This window comes from Tasmannia lanceolata, unplaced genomic scaffold (assembly GCF_043159265.1).
Source record: "Tasmannia lanceolata isolate RefF3 unplaced genomic scaffold, GAP_Taslan_0.1 ptg000011l, whole genome shotgun sequence".
NCBI classification, from domain to species: Eukaryota; Viridiplantae; Streptophyta; class Magnoliopsida; order Canellales; family Winteraceae; genus Tasmannia; species Tasmannia lanceolata.
The window spans coordinates 27,301,661-27,328,886 of record NW_027518688.1 but is presented as its reverse complement, the minus strand read 5'-3'; the positions used below and the strand labels follow the sequence as shown (position 1 = coordinate 27,328,886).

At 39.6% G+C, this 27,226-nt stretch overlaps 1 protein-coding gene across 1 annotated transcript; it reads left to right on the top strand.

The window, feature by feature from the left end:
- The first annotated feature begins 6,886 nt into the window (after nucleotides 1-6,886).
- On the top strand, nucleotides 6,887-17,053 carry LOC143886873 (putative RNA helicase SDE3). Its single transcript, XM_077391040.1, has 3 exons — nucleotides 6,887-8,051; nucleotides 12,901-13,122; nucleotides 15,871-17,053. The coding sequence occupies exons 1-3, from the start codon at nucleotides 6,996-6,998 to the stop codon at nucleotides 16,813-16,815; spliced, it is 2,223 nt and encodes a 740-aa protein (XP_077247155.1). The 5' UTR covers nucleotides 6,887-6,995; the 3' UTR covers nucleotides 16,816-17,053.
- Nucleotides 17,054-27,226: the final 10,173 nt, after the last annotated feature.

Sequence of the window (27,226 nt, the reverse complement as noted above, 5' to 3'; positions counted from 1 at the left end):
TTCTGAGGTGGAAAAGGAGGGGGCGGCCTTTTCTCGTTTGTGTGCTTTGCGCGAGCGCCAAAGAGAAAATAAAGGATGGTTTTGTGTTCGGAAATGCCCCTTTTTATTCGCGCCTCTATAGACCGTGGGGGGGGGGGTTCTCTCTTTCGTCCAAAAGTATCGGCCGACATGGTTTGTAGTGGTCCCTCACTGATACATACAACTAGTGGACTCAATGAAGACCACGGTGGTCGACCCTCTATTGGGGAACGGATGATAAATTATCTTGGGATGATCTTAGCCCTCCAATCTATAAAGGATAGGTCCAAATAAAGTAACATTTATGAGCCCCACTAATGGGCCCAGATGAAGGAAAGTTTGTGGGCTCCACTAGCGAGTCTAAATAGAGAAAGGCTTGTGGGCCCATTAATGGGTCCAACTACGTGAAGGTTTATTAGCAGGTCCAACTATTTGTTTTCACATTTTGCCTGTGTCCAGGCCTAATTAGTGGGTTTCATGTGCTACAAATAGTAAGTTTTCGAGTTGTTGATCGAAATGAAGTAAGGTTTGGGGGCACCCCTAGTAGCTCCAAATATTTGAAGTCTCTAAAGTTTAACATTCAATAGTTTACCATTGCTTCAAGGGGTATGTGGCCCGACTAGTAGGTCCAAATAAAGTAGGTTTGTGGGTCTCACTAGTAAGTCCAAATAATGCAAGGTTAATGGTTCCTCGACTGGGGTGGGACCAAACAAAGGAAGATTTGGCCCACTAGTTTATCCAAATATTTCAAGTTATATTTCACCCATTTGTAAGGCTAATTAGTGGGTCTCATGTGCTACCAAGTCATCTCAACTAAGCCTTTGTCCCAAACTAGTTGGGGTCGGTTAATGAATCCTTTAGAAAAAAATTTATGCATAAGGTGAAAGGATCTGTCCGGCTCAAATTGACTAAGTTTCATGTGATACCAATAGTCAAATTACAACATGAGCCCACTGCATGAATCATCAAATAAATAGACATTTTAAACAAAAATACTAAGGCTATGTTTGGATGCCATAAGAGAAGAAAAAAAGTGGCTTGGCCTATAAGAAAAGGGAAGCAATGGAAATTGTTGCCATCGAAAAGTTTTCCAATTCCAGAGTATGTTTGGCTGGCATAAAAAGGGAAAGAGAGATTTATGGGCGATGATTACCAAGACGGCGGTGAGAAATCAGGGCGGTGGGAAATCAGGGCATGCTTACCAAGAGGTAGCCAGAAATATTAACGGGCAGCAAGATTCCTATGCTGCAAGAATCTATGCCTATGTACAAAAATCTGGGCACCATGGTTTGGAAATCAATAATTCAATATCCTACCTTTAACGGAAAATCATGCCTTTTGAAACACTAGCGCTCTGTTAAAGGAAACCGCTAATCTTAAAAAGGAAAATAAAATAAAATAGTAGCTCCCTTCTGTAGGCACCCCCATTGTGTTATATCTTATAACTGGCAATATTTCACAAATTATTCGTGAAAAATTTTCTAGTTTTACCTGAAAAGTAACGAGAAATGGCATTTGATGACTTAAGTGCACTAAGTCATGTGAGAAGGCCTCGAATATGATTTCGCACACTTTGAGCCATCAAAACATTAATCCAACCGTACCAATCTTCATGTTGTGGGGTCCAGCCCATGTAGGCCCCACACCCACATAAAAACCCTTTTAAAATAGGCAACCCAAGCTTTGTATTAGAGAAAGGAAGTACGTGGGCTTGTTTTCCGATTTGGAAAAGCAAAGCCGTGAGATAGTGTGGGTGTGTTGTGTGGTTACATTTTGGGATAAAACGTAAAAAGAAAAAAAGAGGGGAGAGAGAGAGAAGAAGAAGAAGAAGAAGAAGAAGAAAACTAGGGTTTTTCTTGTGCTCTTTTTTTGGGGTTTTGTGTGGGATCAAAACCTAACGTTTGGAGCGTTTCTTCCTGGAGATTTTCACCATGCCGTTGAATCCTCTCGTTGCACGGAGACTTTGTGAGGATTTGGGTTTCTTCGACTTGAAGATCGAAGTGAATATTTTTGGTAAGAAAGTGAATTTTGTTGTTCGCAACGAGGCAACATTTTATCTCTCTTATTTCTTGTATGGTCTCAAGTTTTGGGTGAAAAACTTGAAAAAGAGATGTCGTATTACTTATTTGATTAGTGGATATTTCGTCGGATTCGCCCCGTGGTTTTTCCCTCTTCGTTAGAGGGTTTTCTACGTAAATCTTCGTGTTCTCTTGTATGATTGCTCTCTTGATTGTTTAGTTCTTTAATCCACGTATTTATTTGCTTCGTAATTTTAGTGGGTTTTGTTCGGCGAAAAACCCAACACTTCAATTGGGTCAAAATTATCTAGGGTTGTTTTTCGGTCGAACAACCGATAACCTACCGAAGCACAATATAATGCAATGGAGTGTATTTCAAAATTTCAACTCAAATATTTGTTCACCGGAGCACCCAAAAAAAACATTGAATAACTATCACTAAAAAATGACATGAAAATCGCAACCAAAACCAAAACACATTCTCAGAAATGCATGGAGACACACAGAAATGCAAACAATCTAATTCTTTACCATTCCAAAAAAAAAAAATAGGATGTGAAAAATGCGACCGATCAAATAAAGTGTACAAATTACAGTAAAATGCGAAGAATTGCAAATGCATGCATATGTTTAAAACTCAATCAAACGCTAAAAACATACAAAATCAAATTAGCATAAACACACAAAAAAAAGATTTTTTTGGGAGTGCAATGAAGTTTAAATAATGAGGAAGAGAAAAGATAAGAGAATGCAATACTCTTTTTGAAGAGTGGGGAATGGACGGACCAGATCCTGCAGCCGTAGTCGTTTGTCTCAGACTAACTGGAGCTCCTCCGAATCTCAACTTCATACACACAACCTCTCTCAGAAAATTCCTCGAAAACCTCCCAGCCATCGAAAAACAACAGAAATAATACCACAAAACCCCACTCAAAATAGTCTGAAAGTAGCCTCTTCTTCTTCTGAGTTTAAGAAGAACAAAACTAATAGGGAAAGGGAAAGAGAGATTTATGGGCGGAGCTTACCAAGAGGGTGTGAGAAATCAGGACTGTGAGAAATCGGATCATGCTTACCAAGAGGGTGCTAGAAATATAAATGGGGAGCAAGATTTCTTCGCCTCGAGAATCTTTGTCAGTGTAGAAAAATCTAGACACCGATGTTTGGAAATCAATAATTTAATATCCTACCTTTAACGGAAAATCATGCCTTTTTAAACACTAGTGCTTTGTTACACGAAACTACTTATCTTAAAAAGGGAAAAAATAAAACAGTGGCTCCCTTCGTCTTCTGTATAGAACTATTTCTTCTTCTTCTTTTTTGCTGAAGTTTCAAAAAATTTGGGCACTATTAGTGTATATGCCCTAAAAGCTAGTGCTTTAATTTATTGAATTGATTAATTCATTAATAAGGTTACAGTTCATGACATTACTGGGTATAATAATAATAATAATAATAATAATAGGGCGTGTGATATACTTGTTTTTTAACACAAGTTTGTCCTTAGGTAGCATCATAGAAATATCATGCCAGTGAAACCACAAATCCTAAGGGCAGAGAGACATTATATTCCAGCTCTTTGAAAGCCTAAAAGTTCCTGATTGGGGTTGAAATTGGAAATCTCTTCATATAAAAAAACCAGCATCATACCTAGCTTCCATACAAGAATTGGGGTGGCCTATCTCGGTCACTAGGGTAGTGGACCCTAAGCAGGTAGAATGGGTGTTGCAAAAAGGTTTGCGCACTGAATGAATCATTGTATAATAGCCTGTGGACGGAAATATGGATAAGGTTGTCCTATCGGAAAGGACCCATTATATGTTCTTACACTTGAGGGATCATATTGCTCTATGGGCCTGCCCCATGGCTTTTCTGTTTCAAGATCACCTTAGGGTAGTTCTGAGTTGTAGGGTAACCTATGAGGTCAACAAGGATGCCCAACATGGAATCCTCCACCTCTGACAAAAAGGAAAGTCATTTATGGTTTCAATCTCATCATAGGCCTCCAAAATAAGTCTAGCCAGATAATTTGATAATACATTGTTGAAATTTCATCCAAAACCCTAGCTAATCTCCAAGTACCTACACTCTTACCTTGAACCCATGAAATAACATTAGATGAATCACTTTCCACATCTATTTTACCTTCCACATGTTCCCTAAATTTGCTCATGCCAAGGTGGATAGCCCGAACCTCAACCTCCATGGAGTTTGTTAAGCCAATCAGACCTGAAAACAGACAAATGATGATGCCATTATTATATTTAAACACATCCTCAATTCTTGCTTTGCTAGGGTTTCCAAGGGAGCAACCTTCAACATTGAGTTTAAGAGTATTACAGGGAGGAGGTTTCCACAAAGCCGATGTCTTCTTATTTGTGACGGTGCCCGACGAGATCGTCTTCAAATTCCTAATAATGCACTCAATGATGTAATAAAAAAATCTCGATGACAACCAGCTCACATAGCCACATTGTATTTGATCTTCCAAGCTAGAAGGTAGGAGAAAGAATACTTATCCTCGAAAATCGAGCATTTCTTTAAAGCTAAATCTCCCAAATAATTGCGAAAGGATGAAGCACCAAAGAATTTTTCTCACTGAGCCTAAACCAACAATATTCCAACCTAACAGGAGGTTTTTGTTTGAATCTGAAGCCACCAATTGGTAGCAAAACCATTCATAAACTTGGGGTCAAGATCTTGTAAGCTTCTCTACAATGGATGAGTATGTGGTTGATAGACTCTTCCTCCATCAGACATAGAAATCACCTATTTGCCATGTTGATGCTTTGCTTGTTGATATCGTCTAGCGTATTGATTTTGTTCCAAACCACTGTCCAACAGAAGGCTTGGAATTTTGTGGGCACCAAAGGGTTCCAAACCTTACTCCTAGGAAAGCATGCAGCCGAAGGACGATTGAGGGACCTAGAATGTGACTTGGCCAAGAAGGAAGATCTCGGGTCCAAATCCGTTGATCCGGTTTATCTTGAGAAATAAAAGACCCTTCCAACACAGAGAGAGAGAGAGAGAGAGAGAGAGAGAGAGAGAGAGAGAGAGAGAGAGAGTTGGTAAAACAATTAGAATCAAGACCTCTAAGATTCCTATTGAAGGTGATATCTCAAACTATTCCAGCCTCCCCCCCCCCCCCCCCCCCCCCCAACCCATCTATAGGATTCAAACATTGTTGCATTTTTATTGGAAGCAAACCTAAGAATACTTGGGAAAGCGCGGGACAAAGGACAACCCCGTAACTATATGTCACTCCAAAACCCCACTCTCTTCCTATCCCCCACCCTGAACCTAATCCATTGGTTAAAATCATCAGACACCACATAAACTGACATCGACGCTCCCGAGCCTCAACCTCTACCTATTCTACCCACCACCCACTCCTCCATGGACTCCCCATATCTGGTAGAAATAATCTTCCTCCAAAGAGCATCTCTCTCTTCTCCAAAGCGCCAAAGCCACTTTCCCATCAAAAGCTTTATTTTTCTTTACCAGATTTCCAAGTCTCAGACTCTATTTTTCCCAAACCTTTAAATAAGGGTGTCAACGCATCCACATTGGATCAGATCAACCGAGAAATTATATGATGGGTGGCTGTACAAACCCATAATTTTCAAAAAGTACCATACGGCTCACTCCTAGGATGATCCCACCCGTACATTTGTTTGGCCACAACATAGATAAGTTGTGCCCCCAAAATCATTTCTATAGGATGATGCTAACCCTCCGATCTATTGAAGTTTCCATAATGTGCAGTCCCTCCATAGATTGGAGGGTTAGGATCATGCTATGGAAATGATTTTTGGGGCACAACCTATTTTCCTTGTAGCCCAACAAATGGATGGTTTGGGTCATCCAATGGAGTGGGACGTACTGTACTTTTTTTAAAAATTTATTTGTGTGAAAAAAACTGGTCCGTACAGCCACCCATCATATAATTTCTCCTATGGAGTGGGACGTCTTGCTCAAGATAAATACGGATCCCTTGTTGGTCGGATCCTACTTTGGGAGTATGGGTCACTACATTATGATTTGGACAGTCCATTAGAGTATATTTTCACCCCCTCTGTAGTAGGCATGCGCCCCCCTTACAACGTGAACAGTGGGCAACTTTAACGCTTTGTGAAGTCAAATCACGTTAGGCGGTGGTTGGGTGCGAATGCGTAATAGGGTTTAAATTATCATCGCCCTTTTTAAAAGAGGAATGCTAGACTCACAGGAGCCCTTGCAAAAAATCAGGAAAAGGGCACCCTAATTGGTCAAAACTCCATTATGACAGTTATAATCGTAATTTTCTAAGCATCCTAAATTGGTTTTGACCAACGAGGGCGTCCTTTCCCTGATTTTTTGCAAGGGCTCCTGTGAGTCTAGCATTCCTCTTTTTTAAATTAGGAAAATGGTATGAAGGCCAAAAGTGCCACCGATGGAGAGACAACAATGACAATGCGACATGTGTGCAACAAAATTTTACTTTTTTTGTTCTTTTTTATGGTGGAAAACGCTTTGTGACGTCAAACACGTTAAGGTATACTCACGTCACTTGAGATTTTTTTGGCGAGTACACATTTGTCCGGTCCCTGCTCGGTGTACTCTCAGTCTCCTTAGCATTACTCTTCGGATCTAGGACGGGCTATCGTTTGGGTAACAATTTGACATAATATCGGATCTTAAGTTCGGATTCAGCCGTTGTGCCCACTGCCCGGCCCAGTGTCATATTCTGTACATTAATGCTCGGATCCACTGAATCCACCGGACTGCCCGCGGGTCCATTTACACCTGCACCTTTTAGCGCTAAAGTACAAATCTACGTATAAACTATAAAGAAGTAAGTCTTCTAGCCCGTGGAATTTAAGCAATCTTTCTTTGCATCTTCCCCAAATACACTTGTCTTCCTTTTCAGTCCTCTTCTTCGGCATACTTAGAATCTGAGATCCATCTCTGAGTCTGAAGAAAATGATGTTTATTCTCAGTATCTTGAAATGCATTCTCTGTGTCGAAGAAGAAACAGACCATCGAGATTACGAAGCTTTGGCCGGAAGATCTTCTCCTTCACGTAATTATGGAACAGTTACAGAACATACATCATCGATAAACAGGCGGATCGAGAAAATCAACTATCAAGCTCAAGCTCCGATCGATGATCCACCATGGAGAATTTCAGACGGTGGAAGAATCCAAAACACACAAGTAAATCGTCAGATTCTTAACGAACCACAAGTGAAAAAACCTCAATTTTCACAGACTCCAAAGGTCGCACCTTCTCCTCCTCCATTTGTTTATCAGTTTGCCACACTTCCGGTGGAATCTGTCAAAGAATCACCGGTGAAAACCACAATTCCGGTCAAAGAATCACCGGTGAAAACCAGAATTCCGGTGGAATCTGTCAAAGAATCTCCAGCGAAACAGCCGGAAGTGCCTCGGAGACAGACCGTTCGTCCTGCGGTTTCAGTAACGAAATCAATAGATAAAAAATCTGTTCCATCAGCTTCAGATACTGCACACGCGACTCGATGCCTTTGTCGGATTTGCTCTCCCACAATTCCGGTGGAATCTGTCGAAGAACCGCGAGTGAAACAGCCGGAAATACGTGCAAGGCAGAGCGTTCTTTCTGTGCCTTCAGTAACTAGATCAGTCGCTCCATCTCCGTGCCGTTGTCGGATTTGCTCTCCCACAATTCCGGTAGAATCTGTCGAAGAATCGCGAGCGAAGCTGCCGGAAATACGTCCGAGGCGGAGCGTTCCTTCTGAGCCTTCTTCTCTGAGGAATTCAATAGGTCTAAAATTTGCTCCATCAGGCTCAGATCCTCCGAGTCCGCCCAAAAGACCACCTGGACCACTAAAAGGCATTAGCAATCAGAAGAGTGGGCTTCCTGTTTATGAAATTCCTGAGCATTTGAAGGATTTGATCGAAAGGGACAAGATACCTGATGTTCTGAGAAAGCCCTTATCTCCGTCGACTTATGTCGATTTCTTCGCTGCTCTCCTCTATGCCGAGGATTACTACCTCAAGGTAACCATAATTTACTTATTTATTCTCTTTCTTCTGTTTTTTTTTTCCCATTCATTCTGCTGCTTTAGATTGAAACAGAAACATTATATGGTCAAGGTGAATGAATTGCTTCAGCTTCCTAAAACGTTTACATTTATCATAACACATAGCGATTAGTTTCAGCCCTATGACTATGGGGCATCTCTTTATAGTTAGAATGAGCATCTCGGTTACTGAGAATTGTTTGAAAAGTGTCATGCCCCAAACCCAGGGTCCCTACGACCAGTGGCGTTTTGAGGTTTAGGGTTTTTCAGTTTTGGACGAAACTCAGAGTCGAGAGAGGAGAAAAATGATGTAGAAGTCTATTTCATATTTTCACCCCCTTGTATTGCTTTGGACAACCCCTCTCAAATTAACCTATTTAATTTTAAGTGGGCCTATTAAAGTTTTTGCCCAACTCAAGAGGGGCACCTGCCTCCCTTATGTAACACGTAGCTCCGCCCCTGCCTATGACAACGCCGTACACCCACGCCACAGACCAACGACATGGGTGTGCAAGGTCAGTAAGATCAACAAACATCTGATATCAGAGATACAAAGCAGCTAAAAAGAATATTAATTAATCCACAATTAAATCCAAGAACTATTAAATCTAATCCACGAGCCACGGTTGCTCGCCAAAAACCATAACAAATCAATTAATTGTTCCTCTCAAGTGTCTGAATAAAATGAAAGTCTAATAAATGAAAGAAATGTCTGAAATGAAAACTCTAACAGGAAATGATCCTCTCTCGCCCCAACATCCCGTATCACAGCTACTCATCAAAATCTGTAAAAATGTGAGATATATTGGGGTGAGCTGACTCCCAGTACGTAAACAAGCTTCCTATATCAGATGGATCAAATAAACAACAACTGAATCATGAACAAGACTACAAGAGCATTAAAATAAAATGCAACAGTTATTTTATAAACATGCATTGTATCTTGACAAGAATATCAAAACAACATTTCAAAATACACGAAGAAGCAAGATACAAAACAACCAAATACCACTAGTCATAGCTATAGCCTCTGTCACCTCCCAAGTGACGGACAATCAACACCAGCTTCACATCTCCTATTGGCAACATGTTGGCGATCGGTCCAACGTAGTCACGGCCAGGTTTCACAGCCCCTATTGGCAAAGGTCGATGTCCAGTTTCACAGCCCCTACTGGAAGAGGTCGGAACCGATATCTCATGACTACACACCAATTTCATAGTCCCTATTGGCAAAGGTGGGGATACGATAACATAGCTATACTAGGGTTCACGTGAGGATATAGCATCACACCGGTCCCGTCGGACCCACAACAATTCCATGGAACATACTCAACAAGTTACAAAATATGAACAACTTGCAAATCATATGCAACAACACATCGTTCTTGATCCATTATTTTACTTTAAAACATGCTTTCAATAGAAACAACAATGCACATAGTTTCAACATGTCATATACATGCTTAAAATACGATTCATATACGAGAACGATAAATCACGAAGGAAACACCAATATAGAAATACTAGTTACGTACCAATTACCGTCATTCAATTCGCGTAGAGTGCGAATACAAGTCAATTGCGGCGGGTTTGTGCTCCAAAAAGCACCCCCAAAAACCCAAACCTCAACCTGGCTCAATCGGTCGTCTTCAGTCCACCAAGGGTGAGCCCCCCCTCCCCCCCTTGCAGTCAGCCAAATCCGAGGTTCTGAAAATTTTCTAGGACCCGTCCAAATGGGTTCGGTCAACCGAGCCCTCCTTCGGTCGACCAAAACCTGCAATTCTCGATTTTTCCAGAATACACAGTTCGCCTTATTTTTCTGAATTTTCACCCCCCCAAAATCCCACATTTTCTTCTTGACACGTCAAAGAATACCCTAAGGCTCTAACCTTAGATTTCTCATGCTCGAATCTCCTCCATCACGATCCTTCCTCTCCCTCTAGGTTCTCTCCAGAAATTTCCTCCAATCGGGTTTGTTCTTAGAATAATAAATTGTGATTTATAGCTCTTTAAGTGTATTTATACCAACGTTACCTGGAACGAGGTTCGTTGCGGTACGCGGTACGGGAACGGGTACGCGGTACGTTGGTTAGCCGGTACGCGGTACGATGAGGGTATGCTTAGTTGGTTCGGTATTTGGGATCGCGGGTCGATTTGGAGCGCTAATTCGGGTCGCTCTGGTACTCTCTATATGTTTACATATGTGTCTGTGTAATATTTCATACATTTTTTACAAGAATTGGTTGCCAAAGTACAAAGACCATGTACTACATACATTTAATTAAAAAAAGAAGCAAAAACCTCATGAATGCCTTACATATTTAGTCCAAAAAAAAATTCAACTCCAAAATCCATAGTTCCATACTCCAAAGTCCAAAGTCCAAACTAACATATATTGCATACTCCATCCAAAATGATAGCAACAAAAAATAACTACTGGGATATGAAATTAAAACATAAAAATATGACAAATGATAAAAAAACTAATCAGCTAGTGTGCAACATTGCATCTCTCTTTCCCTAGTCCAATGGAGTGCCCCCTCTTGTAAAGCTAGATATGCGAGTTTGTTGTAGTCCGGGGCGACGATTTGATGGCGTGCTTGAACTTGGAGAAGGAGATGGTCTTGTGCTTGAAGCCGGCATCGAAGCATGCAAAGGTGCTATTTCATCATCTTTTTCTGTAAAATCCTCTAGTCAAACAATGGAATCATTAATATTAGTATGTTCTGGATCAATATCCCACTTCTTAAAAGGTCCATCCTTATAAGTTTCTATGAAGCGTGACTGCAGGCGAATATTTGAATGGATGAAAACCAATTTATCAGCACGTGAAGAATTCAGCCTATTTCTCTTGACATTAAAAGAATAAGTGCTCCAATTTCGCTCCACTGATGAACTAGTAATTGGTTGCGACAATACCTTCTTAGCTACCTCAGCCAACTCTGGAGTTTCTGATCCGTATGTTACCCACCAATCGATTGCATCCATGATTACAGCATCTGTTTGAGCAGCTGCCATAGCATAAAGACCTTTTCGCATATGAAAGACAGCAAATTGTTCACGTAACAATTTTGCTTCTTCCACGCTTTCTGATATCTTTGCAAAAGCTCCCATAACACCCTTAATCACTTCTTTATCTTGATTCAAACTCCTTCTAACTGTGCCTCCTGGTGCTGGCATAGCAAGGTACCGCGGATCATAAAATCACGGTGTAAGTGTAAATCCAAGACAATGCATTGGGATATTCATTTTTCCCACCTCTTTAACACAATTTCTTCAACCTTGGGATACTTGTCACAATGATTCCCTTTTTTCATAGTCTTTTATTTCACCAAGCATATTGTCCATCATTTCATAAATTTCACCCATTTTTGGACCGTCACCATCACAAAATTTGATCAGAAAATAAATTGGTTTTGTGATGGCTAAGATACTATCCACATCCTCCCAAAAATCTTCAGTAGTTATAGTTTTGGCAACCAAAGCTCCCATTTTTCGCATATGTTCATATCCATTCTTTACCAAGTCTTTCCATGTTTTGAGCACAATAGTAGTTGCAAGAGCCTCTCTACAATCAATGAGTCGCTTCAACAAGATGTAGTGCGATGCGAACCTTGTCTTAGCTACTTTCAATAGCTCTAATTTTGATTGTGCTCTAAACATGGCCAATGCATGGGTATGATTCAAAAAGTATTTCACAATTGCTTTTCCTCTTTTATACGTATTGTGGAACCATTCAAATCCTTTTGCCAAATCTTTAAAAATCAAATTTAACGTATGAACAACACAGGGTGACCAAAAGATATGCTTGTGTACCTTTTCTACCTCTTTTCCAGCAAGTTTGCAATTCGCTGCATTGTCCGTCACCACTTGAAGTACATTTGTCGACCCCACCTCTTCAATTGCTTTTAGCAATAATTCTGCAATTGCCGCACCTGATTTTTCTATTCCTTCAAAGTCTTCAGCGTATAAAAACATTGCTCCACGACTATTTACAGCCAGAATGTTAATTAGTAGTTGATGCCTAACATTTGTCCACCCATCTGACACAATTGATACCCCATGAGAATACTAAGTATCTTTAACAGGATGCATATCTTTTTCAACATTCCTTTTCACCTCATCTAATAACGTAGTTCTTGGTTTTTCAAAAGAAGGAGCCTTGTAACCTTTAGGAGCTCTGTTTATAGCTGAAACCATCTCATGAAATTGTGGATTTCTCAACACGTTAAAGGGAATTCCATTGCCACATAAAGCCCTTAATACCCTCACATCAACCGCATCCCTTTCCATTATACCGAATGCACTTTCAATTGCTCCTGGTATTGATGGTGCATGTCGTCGTGTAAATTTTATACCCATAGACCTTAGGTTTAAAATGAATTTACTAAAATAACCCTAATTAGTTTCCACAATTATAAAATTTGCCCATAGGTAAAAATTGACGGAAATACCCTTGGGCTAGGGTGTTTCAAAAAGTTTAGCCAATTTTGTCACTGTATATGAGTCCTGTCTTTGTTGAAAGGAAGCAAATTATGATCCGGATTGGTGTCACACTAGTTCAGTTGACATGATTTGGAAGAACCGTCTCTGTTGATCAGATTGTATTTCATTAAAAATTGATTATTTGTTTTGATTTTTCACTTTTGTGACAAAATTGCTTCTTATTGCTCCGTGTGCTTCATATTTCTGCTTTTAGTTCTTGGTGATTACGTTGCCACAAGATTGTAACAAGATTGAAAGCATGGGCGTTTCAAAAAGTTTAGCCAATTTCTGTTTGCATCATTATATCAAGTTATGCATATCTGCTTTCTTTTTTGGTTCAGAAATGGAGCGAATTCATCTTGAAGGGAGTCACTCTAGAGTTTCGTGAAGAGTGGACTTCTGGGAAGTCAGTGTTGAAGAATAACAAGATTGAAAGAATGGAGGGAGAGAAGAAAACTTATGTAGTTTTTGAGATTGAAACCATTCCTGAGAAGCGACCGTACCTTTTATCGAGGGATTATGTCTTTTTGCAACCTTCAGGCAAGGAAGTCAATCCCTTTCAGGCAAGTCCTTTAACTTCTACCGTGCAACTTATGAAGTTATGCAGTGCAATGAAACCCCAATTGTTAACTTAGGAACTAGAAATTGTATTTTCATTTTTATATCAAAAATGTTTTACATTTCAGATGTATGGTAACTTGTAAACAGCTCAAACCTTTCATGAATTATTAGTAGGTACCACCATATGGCTTGGACAAGACTAAGGATAAACTATATTCATCACGGACAGCTACGGTATCATAATTTCTTGGTAGCTGGATTACAAACCGTAAGTAGAACATAAGCTATTTTAAGGTCTGAACTCTGAAACGTTTACAAATTGCAGGATTCTGGAGCAGGAGCACCTTCAGTATAAGATTCTAGTTTCTTTAGCTGAAAGTGATATTTAGTGTTACCAAGTTGCTTGTACCTTATGCTTTAAAAACCTATTGTTTTACTGACCATGAAATAAGGATGAGAATGATTTGCCGAAAGCTCATCTAAAAATGTTGTGTTTCTCAACTTCCTTTTCCCTGAGGTCCAAGCTTAGAAAGTGCAAACATCATAATGAGAATTCTTAGACAATCAAGTGGACACTGTTAGAGAATTTTTTTTATGAATGATGAATATTTGATGATAAAGCATCATAAAATGATAATAGTAATGATAAAAAAATAGATTTTCTTAAGAAAGCTTCCAAGGGAAAATACAAGAAACAACAGTTTACAAACTCTTTTTTTAACTCTTTAAGGTGAGATTGAACCTGCATGCTTGCGACACAAAGCACCTTCTAATTGAGCTACAGGTTCAAATGTTTTTTTAATCTGTCAATCCTTGAAGGAAGATCTCTCTTTAATGAAAGTTTTCTATTTTCTATTTAGAATTGATCATCTAAGTAGTAAGCCTACCCCAAGATGAGTTCTCTCCTATTCCGACTTCCCCAGAGCCTCCGGAAAGGAGGGTTAGAACAGCGGATAGAAAGCAGAGAATACACTGAATCGGTTGATGAAAGGGTCGGGTCTTTCATAAATAATGATCCCATAACCCTGAGGGCTAGTTATCACTGTCATCTCTTAAGGCAGAAGTGTCATTTGTCATAGGATATGATGCAGCTGAATCATGATTAGATATGCGGGAACCATAGAAACAGGAAGAAGTTAGAATTGTCAGTGCTCAAGCCCTTTGTGTCGTGCGCTAGTAAAGGGGGTAATCTGTGTGTTATATAGAGTCTTCATTGTATGCTACGAAACAAGATAGAGACTGGGGGATTATCTTCCTTTTCCTATAAACCTTTTTTATGCGGATTGTAGGCTCAATAAGAGCCATATTTGCCCATTAGGACTTTAGGAATTTATTTCCATGTTATTTAGTTTCTAGGAGTTTTATTTCCTTGGTAGTTTTAGGCATAGTTTTGAAACTCCCATGCGTCCGTGTTGACTCAGGAGCGTCGACTCCCCCGAGTCGACACTCCCCCGTGTCGACTCTTTTTTACCTTTGAGAATGTCTGATATCATTATTCAATTTTTGATGAATGATGAATATTTCATGATTAAGCATAAAATGATAATAGTCATGATAAAAAGTTATTTTTCTTAAGAAAGCTTCCAAGGGAAAATGCAAGAAACAAAAGTTAACTAACACTTTTTTCTTTGTATTCTTTAAGGTGAGATTGAACCCGCACCTCATGCTTGCGACACAAAGCACCTCCTAATTGAGCTGCAGGTTCAATCCCATAACCCTGAGGGCTAATAATCATTGTCATCTCTTAAGGCAGAAATGTCATCTGTGATAGGATATTATGCACAATCATGATTAGACGTGCGCTGAAGATGGACTTTGTGACGGGCTAATAAGGGCGGTAATCTGTGTGTTATCTAGAGACTTCATTAAATGCTACTAGAGACTCGGGGCTTATCTTACTTTTGGTATAAACCTTTGCCATGGAGAAAGAGCCCTTTCTCTTAATTCACACTTGTTCTTCAACTTGGACTTTGTTTCCTCCCTGGTTTCTTTCCCATCTATTTCTCTGTTGCTTCCATGTTTACTGAAGGCTAGGTTCTTCCTGCCTACGCGAACTTGCCTTTGCTCCATTCACCTCTAATGTTATATGTTCATCGTTTTCATCACATTTGTTACCCTTCACATTTTTCATTCTTGACCTTAACAGTTTGTAAGAATGATGGTTTAGTTGGTATGATTGAACAGTGAAGCTGAAACTTCTTGACCAGCCTGAAAATGGCTTACAAAATCTACATCCACCAAAAGGGGATGGATAAACTATTGGAAACTACGCAGGAGACCAGGACTAGCTACATTAATTGAAGCTTCATGCACATCATTGCATGGTCTAAAAACCTGATCAATGCCTTGGAATATCACCGGGTCAAGAGAGAAAACTCGATGACTACACAAAAACTATAAAGATTGGACGCCCATAGGTTTTCTGAACTTTAAAAATACAAGCTTTTCTTCATTTCCTATGGTAGAAGCAACCATTCTTTAAACTTCCTTGTATGTTCAATTTTGGAGACGCCATCTATGCATTTCCTGATGCTGAAATGAATACCGTAGATTGTAGATTTGAGAATGTTTGACATCATTATTCAATTTGGGTATTTTCAAAATGGACTCTCACTTTTTCTGTAAATTACTGTTAGTTTTTGAAATTACTGTGCCCTATTTTCTTTTTCATCTTATGAAAATCTAAGCAGAGTACAGATAATCTAAGTCACTGTACGCTCCACTAATCTCAGTGTTGATTTCTGAACTAGGGAATTCTAACTCGGGTGGTAAAGAGCAAACATGTATATACAGAATTCGGAGACGACTTCCATTCCCAGCATTCAGCAACACGCAAATATGACGTTAGCTTCTCCTTCAACAGGGTCTGTTTAAAGCGATCTCACCATGCAGTTGCTGCTGCAATGGATCTTTCATTTCAGATCCTCTTCCCTAAGCCTGTCACGAGGACCAATTACCTCAAACCTACTTCTGTATTTCTTTCCTCCCACAATTTTCATCAGGAAGAAATCTCTGCCACCCAGCAGATACTGAATCTCAAATCTCCTCCACCTTATCTCATCGAGGGACCACTCTCCAGAACTGGACTGGTCATTCGAGAGGCAATTCTTCAAATTTACAGAACCTTTCCAGAAAGTCGAATTCTCGTAACATCTCCGAAGAACAGTACCTGTGACTATCTGTTAAGAAGTTTGAAGAAGGAGATTCCTGAACAGGAACTGTTTCGAGCCAATGCAGCGTTTCGAGAACTCGAGGATGTGCCAGACGACATTCTTGCTTGGTCTACATATGAAAAGAACAAGGAGTGCTTCACTTGTCCTTCGCTCAAAGATCTCAAGAAATTTAAGGTGATAACCTCCACCTTCGTGAGTAGTTTCAGGCTTCATAACGCGGGCATTAATGCAGGCCATTTTACTCATATTTTTCTGGTTGATGCTTCTAATGCCATCGAGCCCGAAGTGATGGTGACTCTTGCAAATCTGGTGGATGAGAAGACGGCAATTGTGGTCACTGGTTGTTTGGGTGATTCTCCGGAACGGGTAAGATCTGATATTGCTCGTAGAAAAGGATTGAAGAGATCTTATTTTCTGCGTCTACTCAATAGTGAACCATACTCGAGCCGCAATCCTATGTTTGTCGTGCATCTCCTGGATGCAGAATTAGATAACAGTGTTTCTGTGTCTAGGGATTTTTGAGCTCTTCTGGTAGAGTTAAAAACTGTGGATATCATCTCAGTCCCCTCTATGAAAAGTTGTTGATATATTTGGAAAAAGTGCAGCAAAATCCCATGCATTGCACAGATGGATTGACACTCACCCTTCAGAATGATCATTGTATAGAAATCTAAATATATGTATGCCCGTGTGTGCTCACTGTACGTAAATAAAATAGTTTGTTTTGGTGTGCAATAAAAGAAGCAATAATAGTGCCGAATGACTCATCTAATTATATTAAGGGAAATGATTTCAGCGCTCCCATGTTTTGATAAACATGCACTCCACTTGTTTGTCGTGTTGTATTTAAAGGGCTTTAAGAGCTTTTTGAGACTTGTATTTTTCCTCTGACAGCCCTATAAATACTACACGACAGAAAATGGAGCGCATGTTTATCAAAACATTGGAGCGCAGAAATCACTTCCCTTTATTAATCTCAATATATTTTGCTGAGTTTTTGAATATGGAACTGATATTTATGATCACTTGCTTTGATAGATACACCCCATATTTTAAATTTCTTGTAATGACTGAATCCCAAAAAAAAAATCACATGCATCTCCGGCTTTTTTATTCATGAAATGAAGCATTGGTTAGCATTTACGTGCTGTGGCTCTCTAAATTAGTGTGCCTTTTTTAACAGATTTTGTCTTATTCCTTCATTTCATCTGATTTGGCTCTTCTCTTGTGCAAAAGTTTGCTGCGAAATGGCTTTCCGTGAAATTGCCTAGCAAATCCCTAGTATTTTCTTAGGGATTGAAAAAGAAGCCTCGCCCCTATCTTTTTTTAAGATCCTTAATACCCATGACACTGTTGTCAGGTTGTCTAAGTCATTTACCAAGTGGGCAAAGCACGGAGTTTAAGGGATTGTAAAAAAATAAAAAACGGGAAGGTAATCAAAAGCCTAAGCTCATCTCTGTCAAACTCTGAATGTGAAAAGTTCCTCTAACGGAGTTAGAGCGAACCTACATGGGAACAAGGTTTATATGTAAGTTGTCAACCAAGAATCAGAACCCAAACCAAGCAAACCAATGAATTTAGGTAACAGATCCCAACAGCTTAATTGGAACTGCAAGAAAATGCTCAAAACAGTCACCACCACACATGATCACATTTTCTCTAAGCAAGTAATATGGGTATCAACTATAAACTATAACCCTCTCAACATATGGGCTTCATTCATTTACGAAACAATTAACACTTCTTACAAAAGATGAGAAAGAAGAACATTAGAGAATCAATTCCCTTAAACTGGGGAAGGCTGTGTTTCATTTCACAAACTACGGAAGTTTTCGGCTTTAAATTTTCAAATGGATGATTAGAAACCACCTTGACTTTCCATTCCTTTATGATGTCGAATTCGCCTGCCTTCGCTTTGCCTGTAGGATTGCTCCAGCTTCATCTGCCACATTTTTCTTCTTAGAAGCAACCTGCATTTTTTTTTATTATAAGCCTCAGTTATATATGGAAATGAAAAACAAGAGAAACATAAGTTGCAATCAGGACCGGGAGAAGCAATCCTACTCATAAAGAAGTTTATGGTTCTGATTAAAAAAGAGTGAATAACCAAAAACAAAAATATATATGAACCTAATCAGAATTTTAATTTCCAGTTAATCTCCACATTTGACCCAATCTCAGCCTCTTACTTTTCAAATTTCATATTAAAAATATGGGGCTTGCAAAGTTTGGCAATAAAAACAGTGAACTTTACAGCTATTGTGTACTTATAAGGAGGTCACCAGAGTTAGAGCTTAAGCAGGAATCTCTAACGCAAGGTTCGTGATAAATTTGTGTTATTTGTGATGCTTGTCATTTTCTGATTATAGGTAAGCTTCGATGAATTGGTTAGTTCCAAAATTTCAGAATGCCACTTCCCTGCACATGCTCCTGCTTTTACACTATGCAACTAAGGGGTAGATGTTCCATAGCTAGAGAGCTCCTCACAAGGTATGCAATGTGATTGAATACAGTAAGTTTATGGAGGAGATAATTTGACATTTGCAAATATGGGTCGTCTTGCTCAAGATAAATACGGATCCCTTGTTGGTCGGATCCTACTTTGGGAGTATGGGTCACTACATTATGATTTGGACAGTCCATTAGAGTATATTTTCACCCCCTCTGTAGTAGGCATGCTCCCCCTTTACAACGTGAACAGCGGGCAACTTTAACGCTTTGTGAAGTGCGAATGCGTAATGGGATTTAAATTATCATCGCCCTTTTTTAAAAGAGGAATGCTAGACTGACCGGAGCTCTTACAAAAAATCAGGAAAATAGCGCCCCAATTGGTCAAAACTTCTCTACGGCAGTTATAACCGTGATTTTCTGAGCATCCAAAATTGGTTTCGACCAACGAGGGCATCCATTCCCTAATTTTTTGCAAGAGCTCCTGTGAGTCTAGGATTCTTCTTTTTTAAATTAGGAAAATGATATGAAAGCCAAAAGTGCCACCGATGGAGAGACAACAATGAAATAGAATTTTACTTTCTTTTTCTTTTTTTTTTGGTGGAAAACGCTTTGTGACGTCAAACACGTTAAGGTATGGTCACGTCACTTGAGAAGATTTTTGGCGAGTACCCATTTGTCCGGTCCCTGCTCGGTGTACTCTCAGTCTCCTTAGCATTAATCTTCGGATCTAGGACGGGCTATCGTTTGGGTAACAATTTGACATAATATCGGATCTTAAGTTCGGATTCAGCCGTTGTGCCCACTGCCCGGCCCAGTGTCATATTCTGTACATTAATGCTCGGATCCACTGAATCCACCGGACTGCCCGGGTCCATTTACACCTCCACCTTTTAGTGCTAAAGTACAAATCTACGTATAAACTATAAAGCAGTCAGTCTTCTAGCCCTTGGAACTTGAGCAATATTTCTTTGCATCTTCCCCAAATACACTTGTCTTCCTTTTCAGTCCTCTTCTTCGGCATACTTAGAATCTGAGATCCATCTCTGAGTCTGAAATTTTTTCTCAATTTGTGAAGAAAATGATTTGTATTCTCAATATCTTGAAATACATTTTCCTTGGCGAAGAAGAAACAGACCATCGAGATTACGCTTCTCCTTCACGTAATTATGGATCATCGATAAACAGGCCGATCGAGAAAATCAACTATCAAGCTCAAGCTCCGATCGATGATCCACCACGGAGAATTTCAGACGGTGGAAGAATCCAAAACACACAAGTAAATCGTCAGATTCTTAACGAACCACAAGTGAAAAAACCTGAATTTTCAAAGACTCCAAAGGTCGCACCTTCTCGTCCTCCATTTGTTTATCAGTTTGCCACACTTCCGGTGGAATCTGTCAAAGAATCACCGGTGAAAACCACAATTCCGATCGAGAAAATCAACTATCAAGCTCAAGCTCCGATCTATGATCCACTACGGAGAATTTCAGACGGTGGAAGAATCCAAAACACACAAGTAAATCGTCAGATTCTTAACGAACCACAAGTGAAAAAACCTCAATTTTCACAGACTCCAAAGGTCGCACCTTCTCGTCCTCCATTTGTTTATCAGGTTGCCACACTTCCGGTGGAATCTGTCAAAGAATCACCGGTGAAAACCACAATTCCGGTCAAAGAATCACCGGTGAAAACCAGAATTCCGGTGGAATCTGTCAAAGAATCTCCAGCGAAACAGCCGGAAGTGCCTCGGAGACAGACCGTTAGTCCTGCGGTTTCAGTAACGAAATCAATAGATAAAAAATCTGTTCCATCGGCTTCAGATACTGCACACGCGACTCGGATTTGCTCTCCCACAATTCCGGTGGAATCTGTCGAAGAACCGCGAGTGAAACAGCCGGAAATACGTGCAAGGCAGAGCGTTCTTTCTGTGCCTTCAGTAACTAAATCAGTAGATAAAAAATCTGTTCCATCAGCATCAAATCCTCAACAAGTGATTCGATGCCTTTGTCGGATTTGTTCTCCCACAATTCCGGTGGAATCTATGGGAGAATCGCAAGCGAAACAGCCGGAAATACGTCCGAGGCAGAGCGTTCTTCCTGAGCCTTCTCTGCTAACAGTAAGAAATGCAATAGATCTAAAATTTGATCGATCAGGCTCAGATCCTCCTAGTCCGCCCAAAAGTGCACCAATTCAGAAGAGTAAGAGTGGGCTTCCTGTTTATGTAATTCCTGAGCATTTGAAGGACTTGATTGAAAGGGACAGGGTACCTGATGTTCTGAGAAAGCCCTTATCTCTGTCGACTTATGCTGACTACTTTGCTACTCTGCTCTATGCTGAGGATTATTACCTCAAGGTAGCATAATTTACTTATTAATTCTCTCTCTCTCTCTCTCTCTCTCTCTGCTTTTTTTTTTTTTGCATTTTCCATTTATACTGCTTAGATTGAAACAGAAACATGAAAAGGTCAAGGTGAATGAATTGCTTGAACTACCTCAAACTCGTACCTTTATCATAATTTTTAGGTCTGAGTTAGGGACATCTCTTTGCACTTGAAATGAAAATCGGGGTTATTGAGAATTGTTGGAAAAGCTCAGCCAATTTTCTCACTATATTAGTTTCTGTCTTTGTTGAGAAGAAGCAAACCACGATCTGGATTGGTGTCACACTAGTTCAGTAGGCACAATTTGGACGAACCTTCTCTTGCTGCCAATCAGATTTTCTTTCATCAAAACATGATTATTTGTTTTGGTTTTGTGACTTTTGTGGTAGAGTTGCTTCTTATCGCTTTGTATGCTGCATTGCCACAATGCATATTCCCCTTTTCCTTTTCAACCAACATTATGTGTGTGGGAAATAAGGTGCTGGCTGTGTCAAATTAAGCACCTCTCTCTCTCTCTCTCTCCCTCTCTCTTCCGTGCTTGTTATTCCCATAAATGGATTATTAAATTTTTTGGTTTGCATCATTACATCAAGTGATGCATCTCTGCTTTCTTTTTTGGATCAGAAATGGAGCAAATTCATCTTGAAGGGAGTCACTCTAGAGTTGCTTGAAGAGTGGACTTCTGAGAAGTCAGTGTGGAAGAATAACAAGATTGAAAGACTGAAGAGGGAGAAGAAAACTTCTGTAGTTTTTCAGACTGAATCAATTCCTGAGAAGCGACCGCACCTTCTATCGAGGGATTATGTTTTTTTGAAACCTACAGGCAAGGAAGTCGAACCCTTTGAGGCAAGTACTTTTAACTTGTACATTGCAACTTATGAACTTATACAGTGCAATGAAACACCAGGTGTTAACTTCAGAAGTGGAAATTACATTTTCATTTTTATATCAAAAATGTTTTACATTTCAGATGTTTGAAAACTTGGAATCAGCTCAAACCTTTCATGTATTATTAGTATGTACCACCACCAGATAGCTTGGACAAGACTACGGAGAACCCATATTCACCGCTGACAGTCACAATAACATAATTGCTAGGAAGCTGGTATACAGACCATAAGTAGAACATAAGCTATTTTAAGGTCTGAACTCTGAAACTTTACGAATTGGGGGATTCTGAAGCAGGAGCATTGCAGGATTTTGAAGCAGGAGCACCTTTAGTTTAAAATTTTAGTTGCTTTGGCTGAAAGTGATTTTTAGTTCCTTGTACCAAATGCTTTAAAACCTATTGTTATACTGACCAAGAAATAAGGACAAGAATGATTTGCTGAAGGCTCATCTAAAATTGCTTTGTGTTTCTCAACTTCCCTTTCCTTGATGTCCAAGCTTAGATAGTGCAAACATCATAACGAGTATTCTTAGACCGATAAGTGATGGACATTGTTGGAGAATTTGAGATGAATAATGAATATTTGATGATTAAGCATCATAAGACTATAATAGTCATGATAAATGGTGATCTTTATTAAGAAATCAATCGAGGGAAAATGCAAGAACCAAAAGTATACTAACACTTTTTATTTAGTCTTGGAGATGCTTGGGTGATGTGGGTTTGGTTTGGTTTGGTTAGGTTAACTAGATTATTTAACAATATTTTGAAGACTAAGAAGATGCCTGATGAGTGGAGGAAGAGTACATTAGTACCTATTTATAAGAATAAAGGGGATATCCAGAGTTGCACCAACTACCGAGGAATTAAGCTAATGAGTCATACCATGAAGCTTTGGGAAAGGGTAATTGAGCATAGACTAAGAAAAGAGACTAAAGTGTCAGAGAATCAGCTCGGCTTCATCTCCGGACGGTCGACTATGGAAGCTATCTTCTTGATTAGGCGCTTAATGGAGAGATTTAGAGAAAATAAAAAGGACCTTCATATGATTTTCATTGATTTGGAGAAATTGTATGATAGGGTTCCCAGGAGTGTTATGTGGTGGGTTCTTGCAAGGAAAAAAGTGCTTACTAAATATGTTGATATGATTAAGGATATGTACGACGGAGTAATAACTAGTATCAGAACTACAGACGGCACGTCTGGTGAGTTTCCGATTACAATAGGACTGCACCAAGGATCAGCTCTAAGCCATTATCTCTTTACTCTAGTTGTGGATGAACTTACGGAGGGTATCCAGTTCGAGGTGCCGTGGTGTATGTTATTTGCAGATGACATAGTATTAATTGACGAAACCAAAACAGGAGTTAATGCTAAGTTAGGGTTATGGAGAACTACTTTGGAATCCAAAGGTTTTAGACTAAGCAGGACTAAGACATAGTATATGGAGTGCAACTTTAGTAATGTGAGGAGGCGGGGTGACGATGTAGTAAATATGACTGGATAGGAGGTACTTAAGAGGGATATCTTTCGCTATCTTGGTTCAATCCTACATAAGGGATGAGAGATTGAAGAGGGATGTTAACCGCATAATAAGAGCAGGTTGGTTGAAGTTGAAGCATGCTTTATGAGTTCTATGCGATCATAAAATACCTACCAAGTTGAAGTGGAAGTTTTATAAGACAGTTGTCAGGCCAGCCATGCTGTATGGTTCAGAATGTTGGGCCACCAAGAAGCAGCATGTGAATAGATGAGTGTAGCGGAGATGGGAATGCTTAGATAGATGTGCGACCACACAAGGTTAGATCGAATTAAAAATGAAGACATCTGTAAAAATGTGGGGTGGCACCAATCGAGGAGAAGATGAGAGAGCACCGCTTAAGATGGTTTGGGCATTTCCAACGTAGACCTTTCGATGCTTCAGTGATAAGAAGTGACTCGTGCCAAGTTGATGGAGTTAAAAAAAAGAGGTAGGGCAGACCGAAAATAACTTGGGTAGAAACAGTGAGGAAATATTTGAGGACTAGGAACATAACAGAGAACCAAGGTTTTAAATTTCGGTCACCGAAACCGAAACGTTTCGGTTTCGGCCGAAATCATGAAAAAATATGATTATGATTTCGTTTTTTTTTTTTAATTTGACCGAAATGTCTAAAATTTTGGTGTAAATTTCGGGGATTTCAGTGGAAATTTTGGCTATTTCGGTGAATATTTCATAAATTTCGGTGGGAATTATAACATTTCGGTGGACTCTTTAAAAATTATGATGGATCTATATAAAATTTCGGTGGAAATTTTGTAAAAAAGGCTAAAAACGAAATTTCAACCGAAATTTCGGTGACATTTTCTTTGAATTTCGGTGGAATTTCGGTGATATTTCGCCGAAATCTTGTAAAGAAACGACTTCATGTAAAATTCGTTTCGGCCGAAATTTAAAACCATACAGAGAACATGACCTTGGAAAGGATAGAATGGAAGAAAATGATCCATGTAGATGTACCCAACTAGTGTCAGGAGTAGACGTAGTCAATTTGAACCGGGTAGATCTTTCCCCTTCTTCATGAAAATTTTCTAAAGGATTTCATTAGCCGACCCCAACTAGTTTGAGTTGGGACAAAGGCTTAGTTGAGTTGAGTTGATTATTATTTAAGGTTAGATTGAACCTGCACCTCATGCATGACAACCTTCTAATTGAGATACATGCTCAATCTCATAACCCTGTGTGGACACCCCATTTTGACCAAACCCCCTTTGCATCTCATTTTGAATAAAAATCCCGTAGTTGAATAAGTCCCTAAGATCAGCTCTAAAGTCCCGAAGTTGAGTTGGAATCCCAAAATTTCACTTCCCGAGGAAGTGGGACCCAAATGAGGGGAGAACCCAAAGTTTCACTGATCTATCATGCTCATGTAACGGTGCAAAATTTACAAAGGACTGTTGCTGGTCATGAGGGAATCCCTACAAAAATTGGTGGCAATTGGAGGAAAAATGCCAAATAAGAAGAGCCAAATTTGGGCAAATAGCAAATGAGGTAATATTGGAGTTATCTGTAGGGGAGTGATATATCTAACAATGGGTGTGCCAATACCAATCTTAAGTGCAATAAAGGAAGAGCCAAAATGACTCCCCTCATATTTTACCCGAGCACACCCCTGTAGAGTGAAAGAGTAGGCATAAATATGCTAAGAGGGCTGTCCAGGGAACAAGGAAGGGGGGCTAAATTTATCGTTTTGCTTGTTTTACCAGCAATCAAATTAGGGCTTAGAGAATAAGGGATTTTCTCATTTTGGGTGGAGAGAGGAGATTTTTTTCGTTGAAAAATTCTCAGAGGAGAGGGAGAGTAACAGAGAGCATAGAGAGAGTGAGAGAGGGAAGCTCCCATATACGCCGGTCATCTTCCCACCACCAGTCAACACCTCCATTCTTCTTCTTCATTTATCTCTTTCTTCTCAAAGCCCATTTCACCCAAACCTTTTTTTTACCGCCATCAAAACCTTCTTCTCCGGTCGGATTCTCGTCGGAATCCGGCCACAACCTCCATTAAATCCGGTCATCCACCATCTCTCCCATTTTCATTAGCCATCAATTTCAACCTCAAACCCTCTTCATTTACCTCACCTCCACCATCATCTCCTCCCCCAAAAACCCTATCCATTGAAACCCACCTCTTTATCTCATCAAACCCTCTTTTCATCTTCCTTCAAAGCTAATCCCTAGATCAAAAAACCCCAACCCGAACCCATCCTGAATCTATTCCATTACAACCACCATCTCCCTATAACCCATTTCCTTCTCTATCTCCATCATCACACCCATTCCATATCCACCTTCACCTTCGAAAGCCTCTTCTTAAACCCCTATTCACAGCAACATCTCCGATTCTCATTTTCCCCTACCATCGAACCCCCTTCCATTTCCGCCCAACACCATCTCTTCTTCCATAAAATACAAATTGTTATTCAAAATGCCAAGATTTACCGAAATCCTGTGATTCACCATCAATTCCGTCGAGATTTCGTTTCCGGTAACCCCAATCTAATTTCAGCAATCTCTCCGGTGTGGCTCTTCGCATCTTCATTGGAGTAGAATTTGAAGGGGGTAGGAGCTCTTCCCCATCAGTAGGTTCGGCTACAAGCTCAATTCAAGCTCAAAATCTGTTTTTCTGCTCTAACAAGTTTGGGTGAAATTTGTCGGAATCAACAAATCAGGTATATGTTGTTTGGTTTTCATGCTCGTATGTGTGTTTAGCTCGTTCTTGCACAATTTATCCCATGGTACAGCCCCTGTTTTGTACAAATACAGCCCACGAGTCATTCCCAATTTTTACACAATACAGTTCATGATATACTCCCTGTTTTGGCGTAAATTCAGTCCATGTTTTGGTCTCAGTTTTGGCATAAATTCAGCCCCTGAATCAGCCTTGTTTTTAACACAATTTAGTAATTGGCTGCCCCCCTCTTCAATTTAGAGATTGATAAAATCATACATATCATGTCAGTTTAAGGTTTGAATCATTTTGTTGCTTACTGTTATCATCCATGCTAGCTTAGGGCTCTAAATTGTTTATACCATTTACTATTTTCCATGGGAATTTAGAGAGTTGGGTCATATCCTTGATCCAAGTTCTAAAATTCTATGCATGAATAATTAGAGTCCCTTTTTCCATGGTTTTGGGAAAATGATATCATTACAATTTTGTTTAGCAGATGCACGAACTCACATTTTCTATGGTATTGGACAAATTTTATTTTATTTTTGACTCTGTTGTTGTGGATTCTCTGTGTGTTATCTGATAGAAAGAACTACAAGGTATCCTTTCATTTGGTAAAAAAAATCTCAAGGACCTGTTTGGTTTTAAAGTGAATCATCCTTTTGCACACTCATTGTTTGGTGAAACAGGTGTAAGAAATTATTGAATGGGATTGTCACTAAAGAGGTTTTCTACTAAGTTATCTCTGTTTGCTTTGCATGTATAATGCCCGATAATGCTGTGTGGTTCTTTGCTTCGCCCTCTTCCGTGCTTTGTTGAATTGTTCTTATGGTCACTTAATTTGTCAGTTACAATTGTTTTACGTTTGCTTTTCTTCTTAGACTTGGTGATTATGAGTATGTGAGATAGTTTATACATATCCTATTCATTTGGATTTGAAGCTTTATCCTTTTTTTGGCCAAAATCACCAAAAATAAACATATTAATATTGTAGATCTCGTCG